Source organism: Sciurus vulgaris (assembly GCF_902686455.1).
Source record: "Sciurus vulgaris genome assembly, chromosome: 5".
Taxonomy (NCBI): Eukaryota; Metazoa; Chordata; class Mammalia; order Rodentia; family Sciuridae; genus Sciurus; species Sciurus vulgaris.
Genome location: NC_136465.1, coordinates 100280894 through 100298457, shown reverse-complemented (window position 1 = coordinate 100298457; position 17564 = coordinate 100280894). Strand labels below are relative to the sequence as shown.

At 38.2% G+C, this 17564-nt stretch overlaps 1 protein-coding gene across 1 annotated transcript in view; it reads left to right on the top strand.

Annotated features, from left to right (window-relative positions):
* The window catches only part of PKP2 (plakophilin 2), a 76883-nt gene extending 65659 nt beyond the window's left edge, over positions 1-11224 (top strand). The window contains exons 10-13 of the mRNA XM_079139347.1: positions 3036-3189; positions 7986-8175; positions 10724-10811; positions 10953-11224. Coding sequence (XP_078995473.1) covers positions 3036-3189; positions 7986-8175; positions 10724-10811; positions 10953-11021 — 501 coding nt within the window. The 3' untranslated portion in view covers positions 11022-11224. The remainder of the gene's footprint in view (positions 1-3035; positions 3190-7985; positions 8176-10723; positions 10812-10952) is intronic.
* The last annotated feature ends 6340 nt before the right edge of the window (positions 11225-17564 follow it).

Here is a 17564-nt window from a genome sequence, read left to right as displayed (position 1 = left end):
GCTTCAATCACCAGCCCCACAAAAGAAAGGAAAGGGGGAAAAAAAGGATATCTGTGCTTTCTATTCTGGAAATTCATCTACAAAATAAAGTGTTGATTTTCTTTCCAGATGTACTTACTTTATACCAGCAAAGAAAAAAATACATAAAATAGTAACAAGTTATTTCCCTTCCCAGTATTTTATGCAAGGTTACATATTTATGGATTCTGTAAATGATTTCAACTAAGCTTATATTCTTTGCCTTAAGCTTATATTATTTGCATTGATTATCAAATGATTAAACTTCTCCAAAATAGCTCATTGTAAGGCTAATCTTCAATTATCTGTCCCCATAGAGAAAAGCACTCTTATAGGGAATAAAAATGTTATTTATTCTTTACTTCAGAACCTACATTCACTTTTCATATTAGTGGAGTTATACAGAAACCTGATCTTTGTTTTGAATAAAATTGAGAAAGGATAAAACCAATATTTGTCTTATCAATTAGCATTGTGGTTAAAAATGCAACCAAACTTTGAAAGGAAAGCATACTTGTACACGGAGAGAACCTGAAGCTCCCTCCTTTCAAGGAGTATGTGATCTAGTAGGAGGAGACACACCGCTTAGAATAGTTGTAGCCTGGAGAACTAGGAGTAGTGGTGAGGAAGGCGCCAGGCAATGAGCTGGGTGGTCCATACCGACATGCCTCCCCTTCCTTCTGTAGGCAGTGGAGGGTCATGGAAAGGTTAAGACTGAGGTGGACCATAATCAGATTAAGCTGTAGAAGGATCACTCTGGTACAAGGCTTTGAAATCCCTGCTGGTGTTTATAGTGGATTGACTAGCAATATTTGAGTTCCCAATGGAGAATGGAAACCATAAATTTGCAGAATTACCACTGGGAAAGCACACTGTTTGTTCTAGCAGTGTTTGGTAATCAAGTATAAAATCAGAAAGGACAAAAAGCTAAAGGAACCCCACATTGCAAGTGTTGGTAAATGGGTGTAATGTAAGCTAGAATGACAAGCATGTTGAGGTTTTTAGAAAGGTAATATTTGATGTAATGGTCCATATACTCCAGTGTAAATAAGAAATATAAGACAGGGGAGGATTGATGACTTGAGGTGTGGGAAATGAAAGTTGAGATTAAAGGGCTAGAGGTTTTGTTGTTGTTGTTGTGTTGTTTTTAGGCATGCTGGATATCAAACCCAGGGACTCACACAGGCTGGGAAGGTGCTCTACTACTAAATGATACCCCCAGCTCAGGACTGGGGTTCTTGATGAGGCTGAAGAGAAACGTGTTAGGAGTGAGGGAAGGAGAGCAAGGAGGACAGGAAGATGTGTTCAGAGCGTGGCATTGCCAGACTTATGTTTCCAGAGGCAATGAGCACAGGTTCTGTATGACCACCAGAGCAAGCAGCTGGTACACGAAGATAAAAGTCAGTGACTTTGGGGAAATCTAGGAACTGTGCATGAATAGAAGGTGGAGAGGTCTGTGAATCAGCTCCAGAGCCTCCAGAGAGAATGCCACACAGTGTTAGAGCTGGATGGAGTAACTCAGAAGAGCACAGCTTCTGCATCCGAGGGAAGACAGTGTCATCTAGACAGGCTGTTAGGGAGAGAGAGGAATGCCCAGCCTACCTCCCAGTCCAATATGCAGGAGATGTACAGAATGAATAGCTTCCTCCCCAGATGGCTATGGGAAGTGGATTCCTCCCAGAGAATAGTAAATAGTCTAACAAAATGTTCTGCAAATTAGTGAAAGACAAATTGTGATTCATCTAACAGTAGAACAAACATTTTTTAAATAGTGGTAATTAAACGTGTTTGAGTTGTATACACTTTGAGAATCTAAAGAAAGTTATGCACTATTTCCCTGAGAATGTCAAATATAAACACAAGAATAATTTTAGGGATCTCCCATCCCCTCTCTATAGCTTATCCTGGACCCTATATTAAGAACCTCCTCTCTTAACATGGAGTAGAGAAATATAAGAAAAAGAGGGATACAGCTGAGGGCAAGGGGCATACGTGTTTAGATGGGGCAAACGGCATCCTGAACAATGTCAAGAGTTATAAGAATTTTTGGTGTGGTAGCCCCAAATTAACTTCAAATAGAAGTCTAATATGAAGCCACAAACACAAACCAAGGCCTGAATTAGAGGTTTGTTGATGCTATGAAGAGCCTAGTCAACATTTAGAACCTCTGAAAGAAGACTGCCTACCTAATTCCAAGTCTGAGTTGCCTCTAGTGGACCTGGACCTCGACCAGCAACTTGTACATGTGGCCTCTGATTCAAAGCCAAGAATTACAAATAACCTAATAAGCAATACATTCCTTTCTTTAAAAGCCAAACATCTCTTTCAGAATAAACTGGATTTTGTTTGGAAATGACAAAGCTTGTTCAGATATGTGAAATGCCCAAACGAACAAAAAGAAACAGAAAAGATGACTAAGCTCTTCACCAGTAAATAAGTTGAAGTGATAATCAAAGATGTCTCCCTTTAAAATGTTTTCTCAGTTCAGTTGACTGTCTAGGCGAAAACAGATTCCATGTCACCACAGAAGTGAGTGACTGATGTATAGCTATGTGACTAAATTCTATCAAATCCATAAGAGAAACACAAGAAAAGGAAAACCCATTTGATTTGTAAATACAAATGCAGAAAATGTAATAGCTAACTAAATCCAACAATGCATTTAAAAAATATTGAACCAACTGTTTCTATCTGGTAATTAGATTGGAAACCTAATAAGAATTTAAAGAAAGTATCCTTAAACTGGTTTTATTTCAGTTCTAGTTGTTTTTTTTTTTTTTAACGGAGTTATTTACTTTTCAATATATGTATATTTTTGTTGACTTATTTATTTTGTGCATGCTGTGCTGGGGAGCAAACCTAGGACCTCATATTTGCTTGGTACATTACCATTGCTATGCTCTTAATGCCACAGTTCTAGTTTTTAAAACATCTAGTTATCTACCAAAAAAAAAAAACACCTTAATATTACCATGAAATCAAATGTAATAGCACTTATAGGACATCTCACAAAACAGATGCCAACATCAGTAGCCCAGACGGTTGTCCAGAAGGAAAACGGCCTTCAGCATACCCGAAAGATGCTACATGTTGGTGATCCAAGCGTGAAAAAGACTGCAGTCTCTCTCCTGAGGAATCTGTCTCGGAATCTTTCTCTGCAGAATGAAATTGGTGAGTCAGTATAAGTGTCTCATGCCATATGTACATGTTGAAAATACAAGTGCAGCAAGACACTGTCACTATCACGTTCTTTTGGCAGTGATGAACTAGAAATGTGAATAAAGGGCAGAAGGTGGTAAGTAGGTCTGGCTGCTGTGCCATATAACATCAAGGGCAGACTTTCTCACTCGTCTCAAATTGGATTGTTCTTAATACCCAGGCATTTAATTTGCTTTAATTACTTACAGAGGAGAAATTTTAAACCAAACTAATATTTAACTAGATAAGCAAGATGTTTGACATTTTTCATCCTTCAGCCATGCCATTCAGTGAAGTCTTTAAACTTCATTGATGTTGTTCAGGATGTTCTCCATTTGACCTGCTTAAGCATCACTGTACTAGAACATTAAGAAAACATACACAGTAGTTGTTTACTTTAGAAGTTTGGCAGTGTGTTAGACTGGAAAAAGAAAGGATAGAAAAGGAATCTGGATGTAGCCAATTTGGCATAGACGGCCTTTAGAATAAATACAATGAAGCCTATTTGCCTTTTTTTTTAATTTGAGAGACTGCATTTTAGATGAAGACAATTACTATGATACATTATCATACATAATTTTTCATTCACTTGCTTATAACAAGACATATTGGATAAATGCTTGTCAAATCAAGTAAAAATATATAAAATGAGATAAAAGGAAGAAATGCTAAAATTATGCATACTTCCTAATGCTCCATAAATTGATCATTTCTAAAACCTAAATTCAGTTTTTCACAAAATTCCACTAAAATTATAAGCAAATTTTTTTTGCGTCTCTTAGTGGATTAGATTTTGGAATCTGCACACACGAATAGCACTAGGGATATCAAAGTCTGCCGTGTGGTTTAGTCATGTCGTTTTCAAAGACAGCCACACCTGACAGGAGGTTCATATAATGGTTTCAAGCCCATTATAAATATAGGGAGAGCCTGGAAATTTCCAGTGGATCTAAAAGAAACCTTGCCATGGGCATTCTCAAAATTATAAAAGCATTCTTCCTATTGTCTATTTTGGGGGCTTTTGTGCTAGCTTCTGTAGAGGTGTATTATCCTTTAGCCTTTTTTATTTATTTTTTTTTTTTCTTTGCCCATGTAAAACATTGACTCCATCTCTAGAACATTGCCAAGGAAAATAACTGTGTTGTGCACATTAGGCATATACCTTTGGGACAGAAATGCTGTCAGTTTCTAACTGTTGGAAAGTTATAGTAACCCTGTGGTTACTGTGCTTCTAAGGACAACAGAGAATAGATCTCAGCAAGCTTCATGCAGTTTTAAATTCCATATTGGTTTTATGCAAAGTATATAATTTAAGTAATAGAACTTGTCTTGATTCTGAGTTTTATTAGCCAGGAATAAGTGAAAATCTATTTGAATACATGCTTTGTGTTTCTCATGAGAGATTTCTATGCCAGGGAACTTTCCATGTGTCAACTGGGAATGAAGTCACATTTTACTTGTGTTTACAGAAAAAAACTTGAAACATTTTTTCTCAAAAACTTGCAGATAGGCAACATGGCATAGTGACAGCATAACATCTGTCACAGAGAGGAGATGGCTTGCATCCCACAGTGCTACTTTGCCAACCCATGTCACCTTGGCTAGTCACTTAACTGCTGCACACCAAGGGAAATGAGTAATTACTACCTCATAATGTTTTTCCAAGGATCAAATAAAGTAATGTGTGTATAAGCCCTAGGAAGCAGCAGACATAGCTCTACAATTCCAGGTCACATTTAGTCATCGTTACAGGTGTTTTCAGATATGCAGATATTAAAGATCTTACCAGGCCCACAGTCCATTCTGAAATGAAATATACATCACACACACACACACACACACACACACACACACTATATTGTGGTATGAAATTTGCTGGTATAAACAGTTGCACTTTTCTAAGAAAAATAAACATGATAGAAAATATTAGATTCTAACTCCTTTAATTGCCACTCCTCCTTAGCCATGCCCCTGAGTTCTAACCTTGACCTTGACCTACAGAGGTAGACACTCATGGCACAGTGAGGAAGAGAAAGCAGAGCCTCTTCCTGGGCAGAGTTCTCAAGTGGACAGCCTGGGTCTCTGCTGCCATTGCTGCACCCTCAGAGAGACTGACCAGGTGTTTGTTGTGCAGTCGTCTTGGGCTTATCTTCATGTTAGTCAATGAAATTGGTTGAAAGGAAAGTTCATGTTCTCAAGGTCTTTGATACTGTGGTTTAACAACCTGTTAAAAGGAGGGACGCTTCTGATAACAAGCATCTATTGAGAGCTTACTGTGGGCAGGGCATAGTTAACACACGGTAGCCCCTAATTCCCTTAAAAAAAAAAAAAAAAAAAAAAACTGTGAAGTAGATACTGTTATGATACCCCATGTACAAATAAGGGAAATACCATTGAGTAGCAGAGGAGGACTCAAACTAAAGAAGTCTGGCTTCAGAGGCTAAGCTCTGGACTTACCACTATGCCATGATGCGTAGACACGGTAGCATTCAGACCTTTGAGCAATAAGCAAGTCTTACCTGCCCATCAGGTCTGGGTATTATCCAGTGACAACACATCATTCAGTGCCTTTTATTGAGTACCTCTCTGTTTCAGGAATAATGAGTGATGCTGGAAACACAGAAATAAGGTAATTGTAGTTAAGAAACCCATAGTCCCACTTGAAATTCAGACAGACACATATATTATTATAACTAATTATAATCCAGTATTAGAGAGGCATGATTCAAGGTGCCACATGGACACAGATGACAGAACAATAAGATAAATATTTGTTAAATATTCATGAACAACACAACACTGTATTAAGGAGCTGTTGGGGAGCAGTGTGAGCTACAAAAACATGCTCTCAATCTTGAAAAGGAGTTCCAAAGTAGTTAAAGAAGAAGAAACTATATGTGAAAAGAATTATTCCAAATTTTAAGTACAAATTTCTATTGCCCAAAATATTTATACCCTAGGACAAATTACAGTGAAGACTTCAAATATCAATACCTTTCTTGCTACCATATAAAAAGTCAAACTTGCCAGGCACGGTGGTGCACACCTGTAATCCCAGCGGCTCAGGAGGCTGAGACAGGAGGAGCGTGAGTTCAAAGTCATCCTCAGCAATGGCAAGGTGCTAAGCAACTCAGTGAGACCCTGTCTAAATAATAACAAAATAGGACTGGGGATGTGGCTCAGGGGTCAAATGCCCCTGAGTTCAGTCCCCAGTACCAAAAAAAAAAAAAAAAGCCAAACTCAAACTTCTAACCAAGATGTTTACACACATGGTGGAAAAGAACATCTAAAATTGTTCATTTCTCTTTAAGGTAGTGGTATTATCTATGTATTGAAAAATTCTGAGAAGTACAGATAATTTTTAAAAATACTTTAGTTCACCATTAATACTATTATAAAAACAGTTCTTATTAACATTTTAGTGTAGTTCTCATATATTTTCTTTTGTAGAATTATGTATTCCTTGCTTAAATAAGTCCTGATATTTCATGTAGAATATTAATATAAACATTTTCTTGTTGTACATGCTTAATAGATGTGTTTTGGAATGTATAGCATTCTTTGCATGTATATTTTAATCATATTCCTATTATTTGGATATATAGGCTTTTATAATTTTCCACTTATATATAATACCATCAGAAAGATCTCTGCAGAAAACTTTATTTTTTAAAGTGATTGTCTAAGGTGTATTCCCAGAAATGGAATTACTGAATTGAAGAATGTGAAATTTTAGGTCCTTTGTGTATAAGCCAAGGAGTGGGATAACTGGGTCAAAAAGTGGGTTCATTCCAAGTTTTTTGAGTATCTCCACACTGCTTTCCAGAGTGGCTGCACCAATTTACAACTCCACCAACAATGTAGTTTGCCTTTTTCCCCATATCCTCACCAACATCTATTATTGTTTGTGTTCTTGATAATAGCCATTCTAATTGGAGTAAGATGAAATCTTTGAGTTGTTTAATTTGCATTTCTCTAATTACTAGAGATGTTAGCATACTACAGTAATGCAGCCACATCAGTGTTTATAGCATCTCAATTCACAGTAGCTAAATTGTGGAACCAACCTAGATGCCTTTCAACAGATGAATGGCTAAAGAAATTGTGATATATACACAATGCAATATTATTCAGCCATAAAGAAGAACAATATTATGGCATTTGCAGATAAATGGATGGAATTGGAGAATATCATGCTAAGTGAAATAAACCAATCCCAAAAAACCAAAGGCCAATATTTTCCCTGATAGGTGGATGATGATATATAATGGGGTCAGGGGGATGGGGGTCAGAGAAGAATGGAGGAACTTTAGATCACATGGAAATGAGAGGGAAGGGGTATGAAAAATGTTGGAATGAGACAGACATCATTACCCTATGTACATGTACACGAATGATATGAATCTACATCGCGCAGAACCATAGAAATGTAAAGATGTACCCCATTTGTGTACAGTAATCAAAATGCAGCCTGTAAAAATTTTAAAAATTTAAAAAACAAAAATTAAAAAAAATGTCTAATAAGAAAGAATGAAATTTTGTAGATTCTTGTCACTTCTGTCAAATTACTTTGTGAAAAATTGTTAACATGCTGAGCATGGAATATCTTCAGATGCTCTTCAAATGTTCAAATTTGCTTGTTGAAAAAGTTCATCTTCCTTGACCAACTGTGTTTCCTCTTTTTTTTAATGTCTTTTACCCAAAATGTGTTAGCATCTTGGGATTAAGAAAAATTTTTCTAATCAAATGTCTTTTCTGTCATCGTTTAGCCAAAGAAACCCTACCCGATTTGGTGTCCATAATTCCTGACACGGTCCCAAGTAATGACCTTCTCATTGAAACTACAACTTCCGCCTGTTACACACTGAATAATATAATCCAAAACAGTTACCAGAATGCACGGGACCTTCTGAACACGGGGGGCCTGCAGAAAATTATGACCATCAGCACAGGAGATGCGTAAGTCCTTCAGTATCTGCCCATTAGTGTCTCTCCTTTCCCCACCACCTCCCTTGTCCCGTTGTGAATGTGCCATCAGTGAGTCCTGTGGGCACAATGGCTACAAACTGGCCCAGACCATCTGGTGATGAGGCAAGTGAAGAACTGAATCAGCCAGGCCGCTTAGTTGTCCATTCTCCTCTAAACATCAAGAGAGAGGCAAACTCGGGACTGGGGAGATAGCTCAGTCGGTAGAGTGCTTGCCTTGTAAGCACAAGGCCCTGGGTTCGATCCCCAGCACCCAAAAAAAAAAAAAGAGAGAGAGGCAAACTCTATAGCTTCTCTTGGAAGTGTACTCCAGCATTTTACCAACCTCATGTATTAGTTTCTCAGGACTACCACTGTGATTTAAGAGAAGCAGAGGCAAAGTTGGATCCTATGGACAGGGAATACCCTTTTCCTTGCTTAGACCTGTTTAGCCAGTGTCACACCAGGCAACTTAGACAGCAGTGAGACCAGGGGCAGCGGAAGGTGGCTGCCAAGAAATTCTTGCTTTCTCTATCATATCCCTTCTACCCCTGATCCTTTAGCAAATAGAAGGCCTAGTCATATAAGTCATCTCCCATCCCTAATCCTGGGTAACCAAATCATTACTATTAGTTAATTTAGAGTGATGGATGGGAAGGAGTATGAAAATCATCATCTTGTTCTCTTCATTCAACCCAGAATTGCTTGACTTGTTACCTTGTTACAAATATAAGAAAATTTTTTTTTTCTTTTTTAGTGGTAGGGTTCAAACCAGGGCCTTGTGCATGTTAGGGAAGTGCTCTATAACTGGGCTATATCCCCAGCCTTCAAGTTTCCTTTGTAAATAACCAAAAAAATGCTGTCAGAGCCTACCTGTAATGAGCAAACAGACTTTACCTGTAGCAAACAAATGTGTGATCAACTGTACAGAGGTGAGAACAGGGGTTTGGTATATCCAGAAATGAGCAGTCGTCACTTCCAGTGCCACCTGCCCAAGGAAGATCTCCATGATCCTCTGCAGCCTGCCTCTGGAGTACCACAGAGCCAGGTGATCAAAAACAAGCCTGGACCCCAGGCTAGAATGTCATTTCCCCCAAATTCACCTCTTCCCAGAGCCTGACAGGTAGCAGTTACCTTTGTGGAGAAAAACGAATTATTGCTACAAAACAGAAACAATTCTTCCAAGTTGACACCTAAACTCCTAAGCAAACCTCCCTAAGGTAATACATACATACTAAGGTAGTATGATTTTAATTATTTGAGTATTCAGATGCAATAGTTGTTGCCCTTAGGAATATGCCATCACTTTTGGACACTTCTAATAGCTTAGCAAGATAGGGGGATGTCTACTGCCACTTGTGTGTTGCCACTTGTGAGTGGTTCCTCACATGGCCTCTCAAAAAAAAAAAAGAAAAAAAATTAATAGATGCTTCCATTTGTCCCTGCTGTTCTTTCCCTATTTGAGGTTGTATATCTGACCTATCGTTTATGAGCTAGCCTGGGAACTCATTATCATCTACATCATTATACCTTTGGATAAACAAGTTCCAGAGTACCAAACTACCAACTTATAAACAAACCATGAATATCACCACCTTGCAATTTAAGAACTTTTTATGATTTGGGGTATTAGAGACTCATAGCATTCATGGATTTATTTGTATTTAGTTATTGCCAATTGACTAGAAAAGTTTGTAGGGTACTAAAAATCTGTGAGGTGCTAATTTGAGTACCCTCTATTAGGGCTGGTGGGAAGGAGCAAGGCTTTCAACTGATGTTCGACCTCAGTGTGCTCTTCTCCCTACAGCCTGGCTTTCTGGCTTTTTGCTTGCATGTTTATAAGCCCTGTGATATGGAAGGAGGCAGAAAAAAACACAACCTTTATTACTTTGTTTAAAAAAAAATTCAGCCTGTACTATGAGGTGTTGGAAGAGAAAGAGATTCAAGAAGGCACTGATCTTCGGTCAGAAATAGGAAATTCAGGATACATTTAAAAGAGAACCTCAGAAACAAATACCAGTGTCAACTTCAGTGGTGACTTGGATTTAGAACAGTAACAATTTCTCCATTTATTCTAAGCCATAAAGTGATTCTGAAACCATTTTAACAAGTGCTGCCACAATAATTTATTTTATTAACATGAAAAATTACTCCTACATTGACACCACTGAGTCTAAGAGGTCTGTAGATATCCAGCCATACATTCCTGCATTGGTGTTCAATAATGTCAATTGTGTTCTGTTAGTAAATTCAAGGATGTGTAACATGTCTAAGGATGTATTCCTTATAAATATCAGGAATTTTCTCTATAAAATACTTATTAGCACTGCCCTAGTGGTTTAAAAAGATTAAAACAACAATTAAAGGAACATGTGGGGCCCTGGGTTCCATCCCCGCACAAACAGAGGGGAGAACAAAAGTGGCGTGCCATCTCCACTCTCGCCTGACTCCTCTGGCTGCCAGGCCTGGCTGCAGAGGCAGAGAATGTCAGAAGGCAGCATCCAGAGCCTTCACCCATCTTGCCGTGTCCCTTTTTTTCCAGCTACGCCCCCAGCAAAGCCAGCAAAGCTGCCTCGGTTCTGCTGTATTCTCTGTGGGCACACACGGAGCTCCACAACGCCTACAAGAAGGTAAGAACACTGACAGGCAGGGCGTCACAGTTACCGAGCCAGGCAACAGTCACCTGTCTGGTGAGAAACCACTAGAAAACGGCATTTTCTCTTGTGTGACAATTGTGTTGCCTTTCACATTTCTGTCTGTTTATTCCAAAGGCTCAGTTTAAGAAGACAGATTTTGTCAACAGCCGTACTGCCAAAGCCTACCACTCGCTTAAAGACTGAGGAGGATGAAAACTTACCCTCAGAAATTGCAACCTCACCATACTCAGCTACAAAAAGCCCCAAAGGAAAATACCTATTTTTCTACTACCCAGCCCAAGAAACCTCAAAAAGCATGACATGTTTCTATCCTTTTCTATTTCCATAGACCCCAGAATCCAGAAAACAAATAATCAGGACATAATTTTGTTAGGCTTCCAGAAGACTTTTGCAAGTCCTCCAGCAGGAGATAATGGCAACAGGTTCTTTGTTATCCTCTACAAAAGCTGTCTTTGTTATCCAGGCCTATGGTGCGTGGCCTTCTGGAAATAAAATGTGAACCCACGTGGCAATGGCAGTGCCCATTAACAGAATACATGAGGAAGGAAGCTATTGTGTTACTAGAATTTTAAAAATTCAATTTACACTTATATTCCTTTTCTGGTTTCCATTTTTTATCACTCATCTGCACATTGCTTCACCTTAAGCCACAGCATATTATTCTGCAGTGTTGAAACATATCGGAAAGGACAAGAAATATTTGCAGAGTTATCCAAAAGAAAATGTAATGGCAAAATTACTTTGTGCTTATTTTTATCCTTTTGGGTTTTTTCCCCCCTTCTGATTTTAAATGAATTTAAGAAATTTAGATTACAAAGCATGCCTGCCTGACTATAAGAGAAGGAAATTGAGAGGAAGTGAGCATACCAAATGTAATTTTTTTTTCCACGAAGAAAGGCAACCATGGTTATAAAATCCAGCATTCTCCCTAAGCACTAAGTAAATGGAACTTTTGCTGAAGGAAATGCTTTACTTATAATACCACCATTAAATGCAAATTCTTCTACTAGTGGCATTCAGTGCCATTTATTTCCTGGGCTTTTTCAGCCACTGCATTGGGCTGGTGGAAGAAAGGACTCCACTCTTGAGTTCTAAGAGGAATCACAGATCTCTCAGACTGCTGAGCCAGCCTGGGCACTTAAAACAGAGCTCTAAATGAGTCACTGTCAAGCAGCCCAACTTTGTCCAACATTGGAAAACTAGCACAGAGCCACTAAGTCTTCTGTGATCTTCTTCAAGCCATTATTTTAAGCCAAGAAAACTCTAGAGGAAAAAAGTGAAGAGGTCATGTTGAGGAGAACTGAGAAGGTGTCAAAGCCACCCAGAAGCGACCTGAGAAACACTGACCTTTAGAAGGCAATTCATGTCTAGCAAAGTGAATCTGCTTAAAAATGTTGTTTACAATGGGCTGTGATTAAAACATTCACAGAAAATTAGTCTTCTCAGCTGTAATTGTGTTACATTTTGTTGATTTGAAAAAGCCTGACAATATTTGTCACAAAAAAGTAAGAGAAAGAAAACTCCTTCAGATTCTTTTGGCCAGGAAAAAAAAGGTAATAGACAATAAATTCTTATTTCCAATTAAAATGTGTATGTATTAAGTCTTTATATTTGAAACTTAAACATCTTTTGACTGTTACAGCTCAGTGAAGACTACTAGGTTACTAACTTAGGTCAAAGTGGAAATTATTTAGGTGTCAGTTTTTTAAATACTACAGAGAGAATTTTTATTTCTTTTCCAGATTTCTAACAATAAGTAAGCATTTAGAGTTTATTTCCCTGGGTAATGTATGTTTAAAAGTTTCTGGGTTTTAGGGCATCAGTAGAGACTTTAATAATACTAAATGTAGATTGAGGCAAAAATAACATTTCCTGCATAGGTATTTATGTGTATCTGATTTGTCTAACTTTCTATATGACAGGACATTTGAGGAATTGACCTTATAAACGTCAATTACTGTTGAATAACTTATTATTATTCCTTATCTACTTAGAGTCCTGAATTCTTTACCAAGAAACATATCCTATTGGAACACAGGACTAGTTAGTACCTAAAGCATATAAAAATGGAAAAATGTACAAACATGCTGCCTATTGTTAATATATTCAGGGGGTCTGTGTCCACGAATTAATAGGCTATATTTGATCCTTATATCCTGCTTTGTCTCTGTTTGCAAACAATTCCCTACGTTACTAATTGTGAACACCTTTGAGGGAAGTCCTTGTGTGGGTGAGTATCTGTTTGGACCACAGGTCTGTACACAAAGCTGGTTTTGGTTTGTTTATTTTGGTTTTTTCCTATATGTCCCTGATTATGCCCTTGCCACCAAAGTAACTGACAGGCTTTCTCATTTATTTGTGCTGAGTTCCAAAGGACTGATCCTATTTCAATAATGCATTATTAGAAAACATTTTTAACCATTTATTTATTTTCGTGTGGTGCTGAAGATGGAACCCAGTGCCTCACATGTGCTAGGCAAGCCCTCAACCACTGAACCACAACCCCAGCACTATGTCAATAATTCTTGATAGTGTTCTAGAGTATGGGTGATTGCTGCCTTAGATTCCATTACTGAAAACATCTGTTTATACTTATGGAAATAATCAAAGGGTTATCTGACAAGATAAAGAGGAGATTAACATGTCAAGTGGAAGAATAAGCAGGAGGAGAAAAACCACTTTAAAACCAATTTCACCACCCTCTGAAGAAGCAATTCCTTGCGTAAAACAGGAAATAGGATATGTTTACAAATTTATATACACTATAGGTAGTGAGATTTCTTCTAAATAAATATATAATAAATGCACTGGAATGAGGAGGACTTTGGTATGTGTACACTTTGAATAAAATTGCAGAAGAAACCTCAAATCACATAATCTCAGGATTAGGAAGGAATTTAGAAAGCATCTAGTCAAGCCCTCCTTAAAGTTACTTCTTGCATCAAAAAAGACCCGGTTCTTATTAATGTAAAAGCAGAGAAACAATCACTCATTCAGCTAATCCCCAACATGACCTGTTACTGGTCCTTTTTAAGACTCAGTGACTGTTGCGTTCAAATATTTATTGTGGGAGAAAGGAAACAAAATTTCAAAATAAAACTTTGCTCTAAGGTTAACTTTCTAGTTTAACAGTGTTCCTGACAGTTTTACCACTTAACGAAATAAATTCAACCTTTTAAGGACTGTAAGAAAAACTCTCTTTGTGATACCATATTCTGGAAAAAGAGATCAAAATGCCATATGGTGGCATAAGAGCTGTTTAAAGTGTGAGCAGAAGGGAAGGCGTTCTGAAAACCATAGCCTGTGAGACTCACTGAAAAGCCCAGCAATATTTAGCCCGGAGAAGGCAGCCCTGTTACCACTTTGTGTTCTTTGAAAGAGCACCATATGGAAGATGACAGCACAGAGAACACCAGGCCAATAGGTGGAGGTTCTAGCGAGCCTAGCTTTGGATAATGGTGGAAAATGCTGAGTATTCCTCACAACCTCCCCACAAAGTATATACTTCTTTTTTATGTGTGGGAAAAACCTGAAACAGGCATTGAGTCACATTCCCAAAGTCACACAGCTAGAAAGTGCAGAGGATCTATATAAAGCAAGTCCTCTCAGGGTGTCTCCTGCAAACCCAGTGAAAAACTCATGTCTCCATGCTGGTGAACTCGGGGGATCTCTTTGGTTTGGTTATTTGGCAAGAAATGAGTAAAGAATGAGTAAAGTTTCACATTTAAGAGGACTGGTTAACCAGCCAGACTGAGCTCAAATTATGATTTCCCTCTCTTAGCTGGAATTTCTTATTCTCACTGAGCCCGAGCTTTCCTTGCCTACGGTGTGTAAGTGAAGGTAGCATTCACCTCATTGAGCTGTCCTGAAGATTAACTTTTAATAAATGCAGACTATCTAAAATAGTGCCTGACGGTATGTACTCAATAAATTCTAGCTAAATAATTTGGAGTTCCTTACAGGCCTTTGCTTTTCTTTTTTAATTCATCTCTTTTAAATTTCTTTTTTGCAAATATGGCTGGTTCAGTTAAAAACCCCATCCTCCCTTACCCACCCACACACACACAGGCACATCCCTTTGTGGACCAGGTAGAAATGAGGAAAATAAATGTGGGTCAGGCAAGCAAATTCTGAATGCCCGCTCCTCAGAACATAAGCACTTTGTGGGTTTTTAACTGTTACATAAAAATAACTATCCCACACTTAAGTTTGAGAAAGGCTGAGCTATGCAAAGATCAAAAGGTTCTCAACCTCAGAACTTCTTGGAGTCCCTCATGCCAGCATGCATTGAGAAATCTGCAAGGTGGGAATTGGTAAGCCCATTTTTTCTTCGATGACTGTGGAAGCTGTCTTTGTTGTAAATGCTTCAACTGACAGAGGCAAAAGAATGAAAGGGGTTTTTCTGGTTTTTTATCTCATCCACAGTCCAGTTCGTCAGGCTCAAGTCTCAACTACTAATGAGCATACCTGGGGTTAGTCCTGAGCAATCTGAGTAAAATCTAAAAGTCAGTGATCTCAGTAGATTTTGATGACCATTTATTAACATTTTGTTTCATGCTTGCCTGGAGTTCTGCTAATCTACAGGCAGGTAGATAACTCAGAGAGTAGTTATTAGCCCAGAGAAGTAGGTCGAGGCTGCAACAGACATTCCTCAACCAGGCTGATCAAACTTCCCCATAAATCTCTCATCAGTAAGCAGATAAATCTCTCAAAAACCTGAATTTTGTGTATAAGCTGCTAACAAATACATCTGGCAAGGAATTAAAAGCAAGTCCAAACCCTTGCAGTTTTCTTATAACCATACAAGATGTTCTTCCCAATAACAACTAATCCTTAGGTCATTTTTTTTAAGGCAAAATTTAGGGTTTTAATTACAGCTTTCAACATATGTGTCTTGCAAGCCAGGAATAGTGGTGCACACCAGTAATCCTAGATACTTCAGAGGCTGAGGCAGGAGGATCCCAAGTTTGAGGCCAGCCTCAGCAATTTAGTGAAACCCTGGGGATGTAACAATGGGAGAGCCCTCCCTGGGTTCAGTCCCCAGTACAAAAAAAAGTATGTATTGCTTTGAACTCCTAGTCATGGAGTTGATGGGGTGTGACTATGAGGAAGGGCTCACAGATAGTGAAACCAGCTTCATCATAAGGAACATGTTCCCCATTTCTACAGTATCTTTGTTTCACCTGAGAAATGAAATTCATCATTTGTAAGGGTTAAGGAGTTCCAGAACCACATAGATCATCTGGAATAGGTTGTTCTTAAAACTAAGAATTAGTTGGTGTGAAAAGCAGCCAGAAGAAAATAAATCAGAATTAATGACAGTCAAGAAAAACAATCCATGACAACCTGATACGAGTAGGGAGAATTCCAGTATTTAGAAAACTGACAAATTTTTTCCTGAGAAACTTGTTTCTTTTGCCCCTTGATCTAATTGGTGATTTTCGAAGTTCTAATTTTAAAAGTAAAAATAATCTATTTTAATGGTATTGCTTTAGTAGCTCTATATAAGAATTATGTGTGAAACATAGTAAGTAACACATTCCCATTTTTTATGGTGGTGGCTGAATACCTAAAGTGACCTAATTCCACATCTCACATTGTATTTTTCCTTCTTCAGTTTATCACTTAAGATACTTCATTTACATTTGAGTAATCAAAAAAAGGGTCAAAATAGCAGAAGCAATAAGTGTATTTATCTTATTAATAGGAAGATCAGGACTGGGCTTGGCTATTGCAGTTGTTCATTGACATCCTCAAGAAACCAGGTTCTTCATCTTTCTGCCCTGTCATCCCCAACAGGCTGGCTTTTGCTCTCTGGGTATCTCTTACAAAATGGTTACGGCAGCTCCAAGCATCCCATCCTCAGAGCCCATTCAAGGGCTGGCAGAGCAAATAGTCCTTTCTTGCATTCTTTTTTTTTTTTTTTTTTTTTTTTTCAAGCATCTTAAGCAGGTTTTATTTAAAGGTAATAATACAGACTTCTCCCGGCAGGAAGAAGGGGGCCATGGCTTCTTGCATTCTTTTTTTAATGCAAAAAAATTTTTCCAGAAGCCCCTATGAGACATCTCATTCATTTCTTATTGTCCAGAATTACATTATATGTCCATTCCTAAGCCAATTCCTGGTAAGAAAAAATGAAGCCACTATTCCTATAAGCCAATCACATTTCACCCAAGACTGGACTTGCTTCCCCCCATAGGCTCATGGATGGGGAATACTTGAACAAAGTCAGGGTTTTAATGAACAAGGATGGGGGAAAGGCTACAGAGTAGTCAAGCCAACAGTATCCACTATGTGTAGAGACACTCAGAAGAAGAATTCAGCAAGTTTTAGCAAGTTGATCACTTGTAAGATCACTTCATTTTTTTCAAAACACTTAAGTGTTTCTACTTCAACTTTTTCTACTATGGTGACTATGTTGAATTTAGGGCAAAGTCCGTGAAAGTTTATAGATATTGGCCCAATAAATATTCCAAGGGGAGTAATAAAAGAGGTTAACAAGACTGATGCTCAATTGAACAATAGGAGGTAGAATTTAAAAAAAGAGGCACAGCTACTTATTCTTTTCTTAACGTCCACCTTTCCTCACCTTTAAATAGTCATTATGGAACTGAAGTTAAGCCTTTGACAAAATCGTCTAGGAGAAAAGTCGGCTTGCACGTGAGACTGGATGGTCTTCTGTTCCTGGTAGAGCTGTTAGGCCAGAGCAGGTTAATTTTACCTTAT